Source organism: Acipenser ruthenus, chromosome 2 (assembly GCF_902713425.1).
Source record: "Acipenser ruthenus chromosome 2, fAciRut3.2 maternal haplotype, whole genome shotgun sequence".
NCBI lineage: Eukaryota > Metazoa > Chordata > Actinopteri > Acipenseriformes > Acipenseridae > Acipenser > Acipenser ruthenus.
In genome coordinates this window covers 25,697,903-25,717,151 of record NC_081190.1, presented here as the reverse complement: position 1 = coordinate 25,717,151, position 19,249 = coordinate 25,697,903, and the positions used below count along the sequence as shown (strand labels likewise).

The following is a 19,249-nucleotide window of genomic DNA, read 5'->3' as shown; positions in this document are numbered from 1 at the left end:
GCAGTATATTTTATCTTAGTCGTAAATGTCTAAAGTGTTCTCCTGTTTGCCAGGACCCTAAAGAAATGTTCACATTTTTATTGAAACAAAACTACAAAATAGACCAAACAAAGAAGGTAAGAAGGCAGAAAATCATAATTAATGAGTTTACTACATTAACAAAACAATGTCCTGAATTGCCAACCAGGAAAACTCCATGAAAAAGGTAGACTCCAAATTAATTATACAGGGCTGAGGACACTTTACAGTCCATCCAAATCCTTTTAATACCTGAAAAGCCTGAATAAAATATCCAGGCAATCAGCTGCCATCTTGAGATGCACAGCAATCAAATGATACAATTAGGCTGAAAGCTGGCTAATTTGTAAGTGAACACTGGAAGGCTACAACTACCATAGCTCACACTGTAATGAGGCACTTTGTAACCCTAATCCACAATACAGGCTTGAGTACTCACCTGACCATTGTCTTTAGGAACCATGGTCTGTTTGCAATGGAAGATACCGACTCATCCATTAAGGGGTGCATTTTAATGAAGTTCAAGGTGTCATCTGGGAATTCATTGGACGTTTTGTACTTTTCTAGCGATGCTGATCCGGCACAACAACCAGGCCTGTCACGGAAGGACAAAGGGGGCGATTGTGAGGATGAAAAAGCAGTGAAAACAGACAGTACTCTAAATGAACTGCTTAGTAAACATGGGAGCTTATGAACACGCATACTAATAGGCCGACAGAAAAAGCTAAACATTGCAAAATGCATCCGATGAAACCATTTACTGGACATCCTCTGGGTGCATTTCTTTGTCATTAGTTAGATTTCACTGAACTGAATACAGATCCGATGGGAACAATACTTGGCCCTTCACCAGTTGGGAAAAAAGTACACAATGGAGACGCTTTGATGTTTTAAATGCATAACTCAGACGCTTGCAATACAATATTCAAGACAAAGGATCCATTACAGTTGTCGGGAAATTAAATGCTAATAACAGTTTTCTCAACTGGAAGAAGTAAATTTTCTGGGAAACTTGGAAATCGCTTTGAGTTTATGGAAGATATTTATTTTGGTACATCAGTTAGTGTAAGTGTGACAGCATCTGTTTTTATACTTTACACTGTCAACCCTTCCCTTTTCATGGCATAAACAATAATACCACACAGTTTAAAACACATTTTGTTAAACACATGCTCCTAATCCAACAGAAGCCAGTACAAAGAAAGTGCAATTACAGAGATATAGTAAGCTGTATGAAAAAATTGTTTGTTTTTAAGCCCAATTTTTCAGCTGTATTTCCTTGATTGTTATTTTTGCTTCTTCAGTTTTTTTGTGTTTGCAAATTCTGACAAATGTCATGTTTACCTTGGTTTGGGTACTTTCTCTTCAGGGACTGGCGTCCAAGTGGAGTCCGGGGACTTCTGCTCTTTGAATCTTCCAGTAAAGGCGTTAGCAACATCTTCCATGTCATAGGCACAGACAGCAGACCCAGGGATGCTGCAAATTGACATTTCCAAGCACTTATTACTTACTCCGCTAGGAAACATGCATACAATTCACAGAAACACAGTTTCAATTCAAACTTTGCTTTTAAAGGCTAATTATTTAGAAACAAAGTAAACCTTGGATTCATGACAGTAACTGGCACCTGCAGACTGCAGCAACAGCAACAGAGAACAGATTCTATTATGTTCATAATGTTAGCTGTAAATAACACAAATATGGGAGAATTAGTTATGTCCAGAAACAAAGACATTACATGTAGGCCCTCTGTCAGTTTAATGATTGTTTAGCAAAGGCTTTATCTCAGTGAAACATAAAGCAATGCGTTACCATGCTTCTTATTTATTTCTCTTCGTTAATTCAAATATATGACCTAATCAAAAATTGATCTAAATGTTCTAGGTCTAAATGGGCCGTTAGACACATGTTATGTTTATGGTTTTATTTCTTAATTAAACTTTGAAATAATAATAAAAAATACATGTATGAAATGGAGGATCGTGGCTTCCAGATGATTTATTATGTCCCTTTATTCTTTAAATAAAGAATAATGTTATCTTACATTTTTACTCATACCCACATCACACAAATACAAGCACACATTTAGAGACAATATATCTCCCAAGATAATACCTATCCATTTTACGTAATTATTGCTCTTAACCCATTCAGGACTTATAATGTTTTATATAGCTCTTTAAATGCACATTACCAGATGAGAATAAAAAAATGCCTCAAACGGCATTATCATTTTTTTTTTTTTTTTTAATAATTCACTGTCTAAAAGGTACTGGTCATATAACCTAAAATAAATGGGATCTACTAACACAACAGGGCACGCTTCAGTGACACATACAATAACAAAACTATTTAATGAGGAAACAAAAAAAATCTATATAAAAAAGATATTATGTGAGAAACAAATCTGGCAGCTGTAGAGCTCCTAGTCACCTGTTATAAGGTGTTGAGAATGTAGCCATGACAACATCGCGCCCGTTTATCCGGATGACGTCGGTCACTGCCTGGAGGATATTGAAGTAGAAGTGTGAATCCCCGGGGACAGAGCAGTTGAGGCGGGCTTTGAGGAACGAGGTCCACTGTTTCTCCAGCACCCTCTGAGATCCTCCCCGATCACTCTTACACACCCGGGCAACCCTGGGGAACACCACCTGAACACAAATACCCTGTGTGTCAAACCTGAGCACTTCAGCTCATCGACTGCCTACTGTATTCATATGCTACATTCACTGTACACTGGCATGGCAGCATTTTGTAATAATATTTAATAGCGTATAGTAATCGTCCCTACAGTTCCCCCCACATATTGCCCAAAGCATATTGTATTTCACTGTTTAACAGAAGATCAAAACAATGTGTGTGAATTCTAAAGCAATGACTACATAGCTAGGCCGTTATTTCTTATCTTTCTAAGTGGTGTTCTAAAGCAGAGTATTCAGAGACCTTTCAATTCTGACATTTATAATAAGGCCATAAATCCTTTAGAAGCATTCAAAAACTCATTTTCACAAAGGTTACTTAGCTTTGGCTTTCTAACCTCCATATCGTGACCTTCAGAATTACAACATAAAGCTATCATATCCAAGATCGCCTTGCAGTAGGTAATATTCCTATAACATAAGAATATAATAAAATAGCTTAAAAAATGTGCAAGCTTGGTTGATTGTCCTTTGATGGGTTTAAATAATAATAAAAAGGTGTTCCTATTGTCCTATCTGATGATCTTTCAATGTGGGATAAGACTGGAAGGATATTTTTTTTGTATGAGCACATCACAAAAACAGTATTCTTCACTTTTGTTTACATCCTCTATATTGAAATTCAAGAAAATGTCCCCAGGTTCCAGACATAAAATGTACAAACAGCGTGGTCCTTCATAGGACACTTTATGAAGTAGCTACTGTCTTGAGCTGCAATACTAGAAATAATTTAAAAAATAATATTAAAATCCATTTTATAAGGATCACAAAGCAGGAAAAAAGCTTAATATTATAAACGAATCTTGGCTTTCTGTTATAAAATTGAAGTTAGAACTCCATACAAAACGGAATCAATTAAAACGGTACGTGATCAAGACTTGAAATGGATGCTGCATTTAATAACCAAGCAATACAGCTAGCTTGTATTTGTGGCCCAGCCAACATTTTATTCAGCTTCTGGTCTTATCGAGAACGCCAGCCTGTTTTCATGAACCACTTTAAGCTCATATTCTTTTCCAATGGGGAGAAGAGTTTGCTCCTATTTACACCAGTTCAGCCTTACCTTCCCCATGCTGTTGTACTCCACAGCGATTTCCCGAAAGAAGAAGTAGATGTAGTCGCCATAATTCACTGCCTGCACAAAGTACGGCTCTGTAACAAAAAAGAACAAAAACAAAATAAACATACAGGAAAAGACTGCCGCAAATAATCACGGCAGAGCTACAGGCGAAACTAAATCAATGTCAATAGCCACAGAGACTATTGTTATTGTGCAAAACTTTTTACATTATCCACGACTGGCACCATATTATAATGTAATTAAAGGGCTTCTAACCGCATTAATGGAAAGTCATTATATGTCTTACTTTGAAGCCCAGGCTACAGTATTTCTAAACAAATCAGAAAGCCAAAACTGTGGCTTTGAAAAGTCAGGGAACAGACAATATATACATCTTGTTTGCATTAATATATATATTGAATTCATTCTACATGCTCTGCAATGTCAAAAATGTGACCAAATTTCCAATTTAAGGTACCGGAGAAGCTAAAAGCTATTAAAGTCATAATTCAAGTACTAAAAGGTCACCACATGCAATATTAGATATTAAATATAGCAATATTAAATCAGTGGTTGGAATGGGATTGGATACCGCCTGGCTCTTAGTTCAATAAACACCACTTCATGGCATCTGTCACCATTTTCCTCAACTCAAACTGCCAGGGCCCACTGCCTATTCTGTGATTTGACCCACAAGACAGCTAACTGTATTTCCATCCATGTTCCAAGCTTTTCAGATGCACACTTCTGTTTACTCACCTTTCAACCATTTTGAGTCGTGTTTGACTGTCCGCAAAGTTGGACTGTCTCCAAGACTCCGATAAATGACAGCATCGATTGCTAGGAAATCTGTTACCGTGGCGGAGTAAAGCTTACCATCTGGAGATGGAAGAAAGAGAACAACAATGACTTTCCCACTTCAGTCAAAAGCTAGATGGCTGGAATAATTTCAGTGCGTTTTGGAAGACTAGACTGGAAATATTAAATGCATAATTGGTGGGGCAGTAAGATTTATAGCTCTGTCAGAAATTAAGGGGTAATCCTAATCCTGTTTTAGTAAAATACAAAAAAAGGATACTAATTGAGAAAGCAGCAATGCATATCACTGCTGCTAAATCATATATTCCAAAAAGCTCACACATTGGATAGGAAGTTCAGACAAAGCCAGGGATTTACATTTGAGGGAAGAACCCTAAAGATTCCCTATTTTGCTGATGTTAATTTGATGAATCCCATGTAAAGTGTTGGAATTCCCTGAAACCAAATGTACAGCAGTGTGTCTGGTTTGATTTTAAAGAGTTCGCTCAGCACATATTAGTCTTGGATAAGTATCCCATTTATTCAAGCAAGCATGTTACCCAATGATGAATATCTCACTATCTCTTAGGGGTAGAAATGTGTTTATACAGTAGAGCACTGCATACAGTATTGTCCTGTCAGGAAAAGAGGAGAATGAGAGCAAGAGGAATAATCCTGGCTCCTTATCCCTGATGATTTATTAATTGAGAAAACTCCCTTTATTTACTTATGACTTATTTACTTGCGCATGTTGATAATGCATCTTGGACTATCCTGGATAGAATTTAAAGTATGTATAGTACAGATGGAAATACTGCAAAGAGTAATTGTAAAAACATTACCAATGCTGAATAACTGGCTATTCATTTAGTTACTAAAGGTCAACAAGAGCTGTACTGGAAGCAAATGGATATATGAAAAAGTCAGAAATGTTAACCGGCACATTCACCCCACTGAATGAGCAGAACAAGCAGATTAGGACCTTGATGTGGATATAAAATGATTATTTTAACGATGCAGCAAGATTGTGCTTCTGAATTAGTGACGCTGCAGATGAATAATCTTGGATACTTCCAATCCGTCTGTATCTTGAATCTATTAAATATCTGTGAACACAAGTGGAAGATTTGCAGGGTGTGATAACTCACCAGCAAACAGGGCCACATTTGCATGTTTTGCATCATAGGGGCACCTGGCCATTCCGCTGATCTCCTCTCCATGGATATCCAAGGAATCCATCTGAAAGTCAAACACGTATTCAATTGTGAAATGTTTTGTTCTTCAATACAAATACAACATCTCAAAATATAGATGACATGGTAAACTAATATTTCCACCAGCCAGCCAGGGACTTTTTTATTTATTTATTTATTTATTTTTTTGCCACATTCAGGACCTTTGTGCAGGTGTAATTACATTGTTAGGAAACCAGGTATCTGTCAAATATGACAGTCTGTCAAGAATTCACTTTCCAACTCTTCCACCCATTTTACTGAAACTACAGCTACACAGTCCCCACCAAAAGGGAAATATAATAAGAGACCACACTCTGTTTTCTTTCTCTAGAGCATACTAAAATGACTTCAACAACCATATTTGTTTTTTTAGTAGCTTTGGGCTTCCCCCATTGTACTGCTAATGTACTTAAATTTGTTATATTTATTTCTCGGGGGTTAGAGCCTGGGGTTAGAGTTTGCCTTACTAGAACCTTTCTGTCTCGTTGTTAAGTCACTGCAAGGAACTCTGCGGTCTGTGGTTTCTGGCACGTATTCAGCAATCTAACCTCGTCAAGTTCAGCTGAATGGTGCTGTACACACAGACAAACAGGAGATGTGAGAGGTCTATAGAAAATCGAGGTTTTTATCAAATACAGAAACAGCTCTCTTACTGTATATACAACATTTGATTTGAATAATTTTCAGTACTTTTTTTAATCTATTATCTGCCCTTAAACCTTAGATTTATTATCAAATGCAGGAGAACTTGGTTGAGACTCAGCAGCTTAGAACAAATTAGAATTCCCTTACTTTAAACTAAGGCATTTGTGAAATTAGACAAGTGAAATGTAGCCAAATTCTCTCTCAAAACTACTAGTACAAGAAAGACAAGTTAGCTGTTGTGCCAATAAAACCACTCTCCTGAACAAAAGCATTTAAAAGGAGGGGAGGGTTCAATAAGGAGCTAAAAAATCCTTTTTGATCTGGAAGCTTTAACATCTTTATTTAGTTTTAACAATTCCTTAAAATTCAGTAAATGTGAAAGTCTAGTAAGTGTTAGTTTGAATCAGTTCCTGAGGAGGTACCCTAGTACATTATTTTATTTATATTAAAAATAAATAAATAAATAAATAAATAAATAAATAAATAAATAAATAAAAACACATTTAAAACACTCTACACTACAGTAATATAAAATAAATTAATATCATAGCTTAAAGCATATTCACAAATCCATTAAATTGTGGTTAATAATTAGACTCCCCCTTAAAATCTGAAAAAATAAAATTTTTAAAAAAAATGTTACGGTGAATTATAGGGGAGAAACTGGCTTTTCACAAACTCAATCCAGCCTGGGCTTCTTTGTACTGCAGCCACATAAATGTACAGTGATGAATTTGAATCTCCTGACCCGTTTATTCAATATGAATCACAACATTCCACTCTCATCTGCACTTTCGCTCTGAACCAGTGAAGCCAAGGTATCAATGTCCACTGTTTTGGTCTGTCAAAGGCATTCCCAGTCATTAGTAACAGTGGAAAATAACCAGCAGCCAAAGTCATTGCAGGTATCCTTGTGACCTTCTGCAAACCTCAGCACAATTCAGCAAGGGTGGCAACGTGTGATGTAATCAATACAGGCATTATATCACAGAAGCAAAGCAGCTGCAGGAGCTATTAACCTGGCATTGAATCAAAACATCAGGGATAAAACAAAAGAAATAGAGGTATACAATAGCCAGCTCCCAAGAGGCGGCACAGTCACAGGTATTTGTTATTAACATTAACTGTGCCAGGAAGTGTTAGAAAAAGCTAAACGTTTGGGTTGAAAATGGAGGTGGCTGCAGACTGGGACAGGGATGATAGAAGGGATGCTACCGACAGAACCATTTGTATAAATGTTCGCTCTCCCTATCAAGCGGCTCTGATTAATGTGAAATGAGCCCAACCCTGAACAGAAGCTCCATTCACGCCTATCGCACAGGGAGGGGTGGAAATTGCAGCCAAGGTGGAGGGGCACACGTGCTGCCGCTTTTTCTTCCAGGCACTACAGCTAAGCAGCTGGTAAACCAATCACATTAAAAGAGGTCTCTTCTGCTGAGGAGGCTGCTGCTGAAACTGTCGATGATTGCAGACGGGTCCTCCTTTCAATTAGGCTACATTAGAAGATATGTTTTTGTCAAGCTAATTCTATCATTTTAAATAAAAGGGAGTGCAATTGTTTAACAAAAAAGACCTACAGATTGCTACAGCGCACAGCAGATGGAGTTGCTGATTAGATAACATCACCAAATGCACATCTTCACAACCTTTTTCTCAATCATCAAACTGTCTTTTATTTGCTCATTACTTCCCGCGTTACTCATTTCCTGTGCCACTCAGTCATGCCGCGTCTCTGCAGCACTGCAGATCTGATATATGATTATAGTGCTGGCAGTGTCCATCTCCTCACCAGCAGGAACCTTGGCTATGCTGATCATCTCTTTATTTTTTTGTTTTTCACAGAAGTAGGATTTGTCAGTTCCCTAGAGAACCAAACAGCTTATCACAATTTTTTTTAACAAACTTTGCTTCCAATATCCTTTAATCAAAAACGTGGGAATTGGCTAACAAGCATTTAAAGAGGAATCCCAGCTAAAATGTGTTCCCAGGGCGTGTTGCATGTAGCAATACAGGATGTGGCTCTAGGGATCTATTCTGCAGAGATAAACCTCTATATTGTCACATGCACAAAAAAACAAAAACCTTTCATAATTTAGCTTTTGCTACCAACTTATAGAGATAGAATACTATTCCTGGTAATTCCATTTGGACAGGCAATAGGCAGTGAGTAAAACTAGAAGGGCAGCAGTGTGGAGTAGTGGTTAGGGCTCTGGACTCTTGACCGGAGGGTGGTGGGTTCAATCCCCAGTGGGGGACACTGCTGTTGTACCCTTGAGCAAGGTACTTTACCTAGATTGCTCCAGTAAAAACCCAACTGTATAAATGGGTAATTGTATGTAAAATAATGTGATATCTGTATAATGTGAAATAATGTATAATGTGATATCTTGTAACAATTGTAAGTCGCCCTGGATAAGGGCATCTGCTAAGAAATAAATAATAATAATAATAGAAGAATAAATATATTTGCATATGGTGAATTTTAAGTTGTTTCATGATTACTTGAAGAGGATTCTTAGGTTATACGGATATAAATTAGACTCAGCACAAATGTAACCACAGTCCTGCACAATGGTGTCTGATTCTCTATTAGCAACACAGGTTTTCCATTACTCACTCGTTTATAGAACAACTGGGCTCTGGCAGCAAATCCATACAATACATATCTTGAGCTTTATTTTTTAAGTTGAAAAAAACGAAATTAACACATTTAAGGAAAAATGGGATGACAAAACACTGGAAAGATAATGTATCTGTTTCCTAAAAATGTGTATCAACCAAACAACCATATTTAGTTTTTTTTAAAACACCACATTTTATGCAGCTTGTTGTACTCTCTCCTATACAGCATCAAAATGAACTGTTAAATTCATTATATCTCGCATCACCAAGAAAAACAAACCAAATAAAAAAAACATACCTTGTAGGTTTTGCAAGATGGGTTAAAGGCATTTGTCCCGCACACAAACAAGGTGTCGTTGTTTTTTTGCAGCAACACCTTGATAAAATTATGACATTCATCCTAAAAGACACAAAATAACATGAGTAATGAGCATTTTAGGAAAATATTTTAAGTAATAAATACAATTGTTTAATTGGTACTGGATCTGCTTTTAATTTGTAAAGTGGATTTGATGCATGACAGTATATAAATGTAACTGGCATGGCATTAAAATGAACAAATGAATACAAATAAATACATAAAATAAAGCCACCGGTGACAGTTCCAAGGCTGCATCTGCTAATACGCAAAAGCAATACTACTAAATTACTGAACACAAGAAACCCAATATTCCTGATAGAGAAACCTCCACTGAAACACTAAGCAGCTGTGGCAGAGCAAAAGCCCTGCTTATGTAGAGTGTGTGTGTGAATGTAAGGTTGGCAGGGATGGGGTTAATTCTGTCCCTGACCAACAATCACAGTTTGGTGTGAGCCTTTTATTTTCGTGCCGTGTTTATGGTTTATTTTTGTTAATTAAACATTCGCAACAGCGCTTCACTGCAGCTTCTGTCTCTTGAGTCTCTAATTCCTGCCGGTAACATCTTAGGCCGTGGCGCTACCCTGTCACAGCAACTAATAAAGCTGGCATAAAGGCCTAAAAGGAAAATAAGTATCTGCCAATGCAAATGAAGGGTAATTAATTCAGGTCAAAGTATACACCTCTATACAGTGTCCTGTCATGCAGGCACACAGGTAATGATTTTAGGAAAAGACAAGAAATTGACATGAAGCAAAAGTTTATCTGGCAAAGAGGTGGTTTCTGTAGTGGTTAGTTAACAGTTCAGTATAAAACATTATTGGTCAGTAAAAAAAAAAAAAAAATGCTGGTGTCACTCCAGGATACACTATATTGGTTTACTTCAAGTATCCTCATACTGTATGCCATGGTGCCAGATAACTAAGACAGCAACAGGTACTATATTTAAAAAGATGAGCAATAGTCTTGGCATGGCAGCTGATATTCCCAAATACTTTAAGAATGTGTGGGACTGGACATCACTTCAACTGCTGCCAACAGAGCATGTGGATGTGTGGGCAAGTGTGTCTATGAATGAGGAGAAAAGGTACAGTACATGGAAACTGAAAACGAACCGACAGTACAACAGAATATTCAAGTTCCAACATAAACCAGCATACCTTGTGTTTTCCCTTCATTCTGCAAGTGTCAACGTCAGCTTGTCTAGACTTCCATGTCAATTTCTACAAAGAGCGAAAAAAAGGCAAATCAATTGAGGCAAAGACGTTATTGTATTTGATGTTCAAAGCAACTGCTTTCTTGAGGCAAAGAAGTAAAATCCCTTTCAATTCATCTGATAGCAAAAAGCAATTTAAGAAAATAAAATAAATCTAAGCATATCTATATAAAATAGGGGAATGCAGTAGGCCAGAAGGTAGAATTCTTTTAATGCTTCCATTTGTAAAAGTCATGACAACAAGGACAAGTGTTTTTCTCCTCTTTGCTAAGGAGCACTTACTGTAAACGTCACTTGATTCCTGATAGGATCATGTTAATAGGGTCACAATTTGATCCTTCTAAGGCTTCGGAATATTCAGGGAATTAGAACACACAGAGGTAGCGAGAACTAAAACTACAAAGGCTATTCAAAAATAGGATTTCACTTACTTTGTTAAAAAATATTTCTTCTGAATGTGATGTATCCATATCAACGGTATAAATATGATCCCTGGAAAGAAGGAAAACAAAGGAAAAACATAAAGAAAAACGGAATTGTGGAAATCTACATTTTAGTACAGGTATATGATATATATTTTTTAAAACAGCAGCAGGGGTTTTTAAAACATTGGGCTAGCTGTACTTTGCGTGTGGCTGTTTTATAGAACCATCAGTTCTCAGAAGTCAGACGTAGGTAAGTGGTTTACTGCCGTTTCAAACAAATGCGTTACTGTTTCCCTGGAAGGCATTGTATACAGATGGAGTGTAAAAAAAATACACTTTACTGTTGTGTTTTTTCTACAGAGTTCAGGTCAATTACCCTCAGATGGTTTTCCCTCAGGAAAGTTTATATTAAGTGTGCATACACTGCATACCTTCCTGTTTTGCTGAGAATTCTAGTTCTCTAAACATGCCAATCTTTGAGTCAAAAAGGCAAATAGCAACAACATGTTTTTTAAAGATGTTTATTAACCATTCTTACAGGCCATACCACTACATATAATAAGGAGGAAAGGTGATGAATATATTAGCTAAAAAAAGGGTTGGAACCAGGTTCATCATTGTTTAATTGGTTTAGAATTACCTACAAATGTATTTTTGTCTGGACGGCAGGTTATTTCGGTTTAGTGAGCCTCTGCGTGATTATGCTTTACAGTTAGCTCTAAGAGTTCAATGCTCATTAAACCAAATTATTAGAGTTTGGGGAAACAGTCATTTTCATTCATTGCTCCTCCCCAACACAGGAGGGTTTTCAAGGCTACTGCACTGCCACCAGCTCCTTGAACATCAAAATTGTTTTATTAGTGTTGAGCGAGCTGTAGTGACAAGGGTATCATTTTCTGTCCTCAAACACACAAACTACACGACTGAATCAAAGCAGCTGTCAAATGGTAATTTTCATATTAAAAAGGGGTATTTTAGATTTTAATTTGCCCATCTAAAACTACTCCCACACACTGAACAATGCGAAATGGCTATTGTGGCATTTCTCATTTCTGCCTCTGCCTCCACTTAAGAGAGGTGAACATTTAGTCTGTCTCTATACAAATTGCTTATTTACAGCTAAACAACCAAGAGACTAAATGCGTCATTGTAACTAGAAACATCTCGGAAAAGCTGACTCTATATAAACAAGGCAAGGTAAACAGTGCCTGAACCTTCAGTCATGCCTATGCAAGCCAACATTTGTTTCCTGCTGTGTAATGTTCCTGCCCCTTTTCCTTACAAGCTGCGTAACAAAAGGACCATTAGCACCATTGTTATAGGTTCCAGGCTGTTCTGTCATGTTTGTATGAACCAACATGCCCGTTTCATTATCCCCATGATAAAAAAAAAAAAAACTATTTCAAAGGTGATGAAATTCGGATTATAAAAGAGAAGCCCCCTAACAAAGGCCTTTTGAAATGGCACTTATGAAAGTACTAAGCTCTTGTAACAGTTTGAATGGGCGGAATCATCCATTATAAGTATGATAATGGATGCTATATTACTAAAAGCAAATATTAAAGTAATATCTATCTTCACAAAACAGGTTTACCATTAATAAAGATAAAATTGAATTTAGATACACCTGATCCATGTTTATATGCCACAGGCTTGTAGCAGGTCGTTTTCTTTCTTTCATTCTAGAAAATCCTGCTTGGTACCAACATTCTGATGGAATTGAGATACAAATATACCTATATTAATTAACAGGAAGATTTTTAAACGGAAAGTACCTTATACATTTGACCACCGACCAACATCATGTTTTTTTATTATCATGTGAAAGTCTACATCAAATATTCCTATTTACATAAATCTTTCCTTATTTAATTCTACGTTTCTGTATCGATACAGAATATCTACAACTATGTACTGTGAAAAAAAAAACACATTTCACTGAAATCGTTCTAAGCTGAGACATTTTTACAGGAACATACAAAAAGGGTATGTGTGTATATTTTGAAGAGAGTAAATGAATGCCAATTCAACTATTTAACTGAACAGATATTTAGACTTCCACAAGAAAAGAGGCGATGAAATACATAAAAAAAAAAAAAAAAAAAATCAGCTGTGTGCTGTAACTAAAACACAAAACCATATGAAGGGGGCCCTTAGTCTCAGGACTGCTGCACCCCTGGTAATAACGCTTGCACTTTTCCTAAAACCTCATTTCTCAAGTGCTACTGTTAGGCAATGCAGTGCATCCCAGGGCTTTCTGCAAAACAATCTATCACTATGAGAACTTGAAAAAAGGAAACCTCATCAGTATGCATTGGGCAACTATTAACTTCCAATAGAGCTCCCCACCCCCACTATTTCCTTTGCTTTTCATCAATGGCGAATGCATGGCAGGGAACCTTAATGAATAATAATAAAAAAAAAACTATGCATAAAGCAGATCCTGATATCCTGTTAACCAGCAGTATATATTTTATTTTATATATTTAAGCCATCACCCTATAGCAACATCTAACACAATGAACCCCATAAGAGAGCTTTAACTGGATTTGACATACAAAATAAGAGACACATCCTTGTGAAAAATACTGAGGGTATTTTCATATTTTTTGTTTACAAGTTGCAAACATAATTAACTCTTTTGTCTCCCTGGTCATGCATGTAAAGCCTTTTGTTCAGGAAGTTATTTTAACACAGACTCCCTTAATCCCAAAACTTCCGTTTCCCACCTTCAGTCAGCGAAATTGGATTTGGTTGCCATGGTGTAATGTAACACAGGAAGATCATTCAAACAATGCCACTGGGTAAAAAAAAAAAAAAAAACTGTTGTGAAACCTGCAAATGAAATGGCGCTATGAAGAGTGGGTTGGATTGTGCTGGTGTTTTAATTAGGTTTGGCGCTGGTTCTGTACTGTATACGATAAGCTTTTGGATAATTCCCTTGTGTATTCGTTTTGCAATGCTAATGAAAAAAAACACATTTTATATATTTTTTTTATTAGCTGGGGAATATGAAACAATTTCTTTGAGATAATGTTGCATCCCAAAATAACAAAAGTTGTTAATTGATGCACCTTTGGTGCTCCTATGTCTTATATTTCCTGGAGAATTAAAATTACATGTATTGATAACATAGGAACAAAAAATGAGCCACCACTAGTACTTTAACCTAATATATGTTAACAGTTTCAAAAAATTGCTCAGAATCACTTCTTATATAAATGTAATCTGGGCTCACAAAGAAACCAGTGCTGGAAAAAGCACGCTCATTTTAAACCCCTTTTCAGCAACGTTTCTTGTGAAACTGGTTATCTAATTTGTTCCTATAATTCAGTTTAAAAAATAATGTATCCTAATTAGGATCCAAGGAAAACTTATTTAAAACATGAATAACAGATTGTTACATTTAATATAACATAGCAGCTCTTTGTAAGATAATAGTGTAGTGCGGCAATCGCGAGGGTCAACCTGGGGCAAAGCAGGATCAGTAAAACGACAGATGTTACTGATGGAAAAGCCCACAGAAATGCACAACAAACATACTGCCCATACAAAACAGCTGGCTTAAGCAGTGCTGTTCATATTTTGCTTTATATACAGTATAAGCTTTTCGTGTTAAATAAGATCACCTCACTCGAACTTTTGAAAGGGAAGGGGGGGGGGGGGGGGGGATTTTTGTTTGAGACTAGATTATAGAATTTAACAATAGCAACAAACAGCTAAGTCTCAAAAATATAAATACATTATTATTATTACCATGGCGGTAGAAGACATGAGCATACAAACATCGGCATTACAATCCACTGGTATATCCAGTTGATAATGTGCCAGGACTGCACATTTGGTAAAGATTAGGAATATTATTCTAGAAACCAATTATATTTCTCTCATTTCAATTCCTTCTGGACAAGTTGTAAATAAAACACGAATTTGTAAACAAAACTTGTGAACAAGTAACCATGTGTTTTAAGTTAACTGGGGAAGACAGCAAATGGGCATACAATACTGGTATATCTTTAGCAGTTTCTGACCACACAGAGCATGCCTGGGAAGAATAATCTAATATTTTCCAGTATCACTGTTGTGTTGTAAAAATAAATATCAACTCATAAGATGCCTGTATGCTAAACAAATAATGTGGCGTGTTGAAGCATCACTTGTGCCTTTTCCATTTAATTAAACAAGTGACGTGTGTGTATATGTCTGCACCCTTTGTCCTGTTTAGTTAACAGACAACCTCCTTGTGTGCTTGGAACTTATTTATTAAAAGTGAATACAATATATGTTATAAGATATAATGTTAACCATTGTTAGTAATGGTTGTGCAATATTCCATATTAAAAACAAACAAAAAAACAAACACTTTTACTCAAACTTATTTACTGGGCTAACCAAACCATGAAGGAAAATGTTGAATTGGGTCTCTTGTTTCTACTCTCACAGCTGGGAGAGAATGCAGCATGCAAAGGTCACAAATTGAGACAGTGGCAGAACATGCATTAAAAATCCTCCCCCTTATACATGGTTACCTTGCAGCCTTATGACCTCTTTATCCCTGTGACGTTGCAAAGTCGTAAGGACTTCATTAGAGATTTTTTGGGGGAAAAACAAAAATCACAATAAAACCGATACAACAGTTTCTCATGCTTCAATCCCCATGCAATCTCATATCTGAAAGCCATTAAAATATACTAGCAGTTGCATTTTATAGGTAAGAGGAAATGAGACACTTCAAATAATAATAATAATAATAATAATAATAATAAATCAGCCCGCTACACCTCTAGGGTTAAAAATGATGACAATCCAGACACTCAGGAAATGTAATGGGTAATTGGTATTACTGATGTAGGCAGCAACCCAACCAAATACAAACATACAGTCCCCTGCTTTCCCCTGTAACCTTGTCATGGAAGAAGGTTAAGCCCCATTGGTATTGTGATAACAGCTTATATGTCCAACGCCATTTCAGAAATTCCATCCCTGCAAGGCCCCTGGAGGAGGCTAGTAAAACAATACTGACCTAGCAGCAATGTAGAGTGTTCTGTTCATTATCATGATCAGCTGGATGTCCAGCTTATGCCTTTGCGTGTTGTTTCTTCCCGGCTTGTGACCAACGAAAGCTGGATATTGTTTCGTATCTGTGAGGGAAAGGGACAATGTAATCATTTTAACCTGACAGACTCCTGTCGAAGTCCCTATGGCCAGTGCTCTTCTCTCCTGCAGTCCTGGGCAGGGAAGAAATAGATAAGGGTTCACTGTCTTTCAGCAACATAATCCTCCTTTCTGTCAGAAAAAGCCACCCACTTCAATCCTTTAATAAAAGCTTCAACTATACATATATTTACATCATCATAAGAAATGCATTTCTAGTTTTTGTTGTATGTATTTAATTATTTTAAAACAATTGTTTGAATAAAAAATGAACTTCTCATAAAATTATGATGATGAAATTGCGTTTGCAGCTGCTCCCAGCATGTATTTATGTATTTCATTAGGGTGGGCTGTACTAACTTATAAACAGATCAGGATTTTAAAAAAATAATTAAAAAAAAAAACCACATTCATTATATATATATATATATAAAACTAGAAATAAAAAGCTGTTTTAGAGGGTCCTACATCTATTTTATTTCGTACTAGTTGAACAAATTTCATTCTGTAATTCCTGTTAGTAAAAGTAAAGCAGACATTTAATTTATTTAATTTAAAAATATGTTCCTTTTCGAGGTAAAGCAAAAGCATAGCTGTCTGTGAAGGGTGATTTTTCAGGGAAATTAAATACATGTCAAATGTATTCATTTTTAGGTTATGTATTTGAAATAAAGCTATAGATACATCATAGCAGTTAGACATACAAGTATATTTCGAGACATCATTATACATTAAAAGTTACCGTTCTTTGCGGTATACTTACAGTTGCCATGTGCAATACTGATTGGCTCAGAGTCTTCTGGGAAACCAGCCCCAGCAATCTGTAGTAGTGTAAAATATAGCAGCAAGGCCTCAGACCTCATAGTAGCACAGCTAGTTCTTTACTTGGTTACTTCTTTACTTTAGCCTGAAAGAGAACAGAAAAAATGAGTTATGTAATTGCATCTTACTAGAAAATACATCCAGTTTAGTTATCATGCCTCGGCTTACATTAAAAGTGGTACTGGTATCATACGAATTGCACCTTGTGCCACAGTACAATAAATTAGCCGGATTAGCATAGCAATGTGCTACAGAATGCACCGAGTTAATTGTATGAAAATCTTCATTCAGAAAGCTGGCATGGCTGATTATGGGAATCCTCGAACTTCATGCAGAGCTGAATCCCTGCCCATGATACTGAATTAATTACAGGCCTACACAGCAATGGAATACTTTCCACCCACAGTACCAAATAACTGTATAAAACAAGGCAGTTAATTAAACTGACAGCACTGCTACATAGTAGCACTTAAATACTAACCCAGTAGTAAAAGTTTAGAATAGTTTTACATTTTTTTTTATAGAAATCCCTTAGTGTGTACGAGTGTAAAACATGTTGATGGGTTGAGGAAGTAACCCTTCTTGCAGAGGATTTTGCCAGGGCAGACGTTATCAGTCAGGATGCTGGCTTCATATCCTGCCCAAAGGAAAGTGTCTTTAACAGCATAGGGTCCCCACCCAAGATGCTGAAGCGACTGAACATAAAAGACACAAACCAAGCTTGCTTCCCAGGAGCTTTTGAAGTCATGACCTTTCCCAGAGGAAAGTATCTTGCATACTGAATTACCTTAAGAACTAGATCTAGATCTGGGATTTCAGTTAGTTTGGGACCTAAAATTGCAGCATGACATTAAATCTGACAGATAAGTGCTAGAAAACCAACACTGTATCTGGCATGTTCCAACAAAACTACAAGCTCTTTCTGCAGTCAATTATAAACTAAGGGTTTTCTACCTGTAATCATTCTTAATTCATTTAATCTCAGTGTGAACTTCTGATTTCCATAGCGGCAGATAAGTGTTTATAAGCAAAGCACTGGTATTTCAGAGCAGGGATTTTCATCATCCCTCTCAGAACTTAAAGCTTTGGTGCAGTTTACCAAGGATAACGTTAGTTTAAAGCTCAAAAACCATTCCCGGCAGCACGTCAATCACTCAATATAATTAAGTGTGGCTTATATCGAAATATCGTTTACTCAAAAACAGCATTACTGTACATGCATCACCTTGACGTGTGTCCGGACTCCTTCCTGATTTATTTGTCAATCAAAAGCTATTAATATGAACCTCTGCCCACTGCTGCTTCTGACTCTCCACAAAATGAGGTTTCCTCCAGTCAATCACAGCAAAGCAGAGGAGGAAATGAATGGGGCCGTTGTTGCTCAGCTGACATGTACAGTTATATTTTTACCAGGGTACACAGTTTACGGCACGTGGTTTGGCTCTTGTTGTTAAACCTCTAAACCCCACATACCTAAAAAAAACAGCAATTCATTCACACAAAGTTCTGTCCTCAAAATTCTGGTCATTCCAGAGCACAATATATGGCAGCAAAGCCTGCAAAAATGTAACTTTTTTTTTTTTTTTGCAGCGGCGAGGTGACATAAAAAAAAATCAATATACACTGTATAAACAAACGATAAATCAGATACTCCTGTTTTTACAAATACACATTGTTTAAATGATAAACCTAAGTGGAACAGCTTTCTGAAGCAAGGATCTCTGTTGAGTAAATGCACCTAAAGAAAAGAGCGTTTTCACTGTTTGTATTTCTACCTCACTCTGATCTATTCTGATTAAAGTGCCAAATGCAACAAACTATAGCAAGAAGATTACTATAGAAGTTAAATCAAACATGCCATTGTGTTCATAAGCCACAGAGCCAGTACAGTGGTTTTTTGTGCAATTTTCCTGGCCAGCCTTGTCATATAGGTGTGATTGGGATTTATAGCTGCTGATTACAGCAGTACCATTTAGAAAAAGAATGGGTCACATGAGGTTGTGACACCCGTGCAAGGCATTGGGTGTTGTTCCTTACTTTTCCTCATTACAGTACGTAGGCTACTTTTCTTCAGATATGCACCTTAAAAAAGCTCCAAACACACAGCTGTGAAAACTGTCCAGAATAAATCCAAACTGTTCTACCCCAGCTGCAGCTTTAAAAATAATTCAATGAAGATTGACCAGCAGGGAAAGCA

At 36.7% G+C, this 19,249-nt stretch overlaps 1 protein-coding gene across 4 annotated transcripts in view; it reads right to left on the bottom strand.

Annotated features, from left to right (window-relative positions):
- LOC117433312 (semaphorin-6A-like) overlaps positions 1-19,249 on the bottom strand; it is a 57,703-nt gene that overhangs the window by 20,018 nt on the left and 18,436 nt on the right. For all 4 annotated transcript variants that reach the window (XM_034903357.2, XM_034903371.2, XM_034903364.2 and 1 more), the window contains exons 2-12: positions 16,994-17,137; positions 16,100-16,217; positions 11,083-11,143; positions 10,596-10,658; positions 9,376-9,477; positions 5,724-5,814; positions 4,537-4,656; positions 3,781-3,869; positions 2,452-2,669; positions 1,363-1,494; positions 458-613 (exon numbers count right to left, since the gene is read on the bottom strand). In XM_034903357.2, the coding sequence (XP_034759248.2) occupies positions 458-613; positions 1,363-1,494; positions 2,452-2,669; positions 3,781-3,869; positions 4,537-4,656; positions 5,724-5,814; positions 9,376-9,477; positions 10,596-10,658; positions 11,083-11,143; positions 16,100-16,217; positions 16,994-17,093 (1,250 nt within the window). In that variant the 5' untranslated portion in view covers positions 17,094-17,137. The remainder of the gene's footprint in view (positions 1-457; positions 614-1,362; positions 1,495-2,451; positions 2,670-3,780; positions 3,870-4,536; positions 4,657-5,723; positions 5,815-9,375; positions 9,478-10,595; positions 10,659-11,082; positions 11,144-16,099; positions 16,218-16,993; positions 17,138-19,249) is intronic.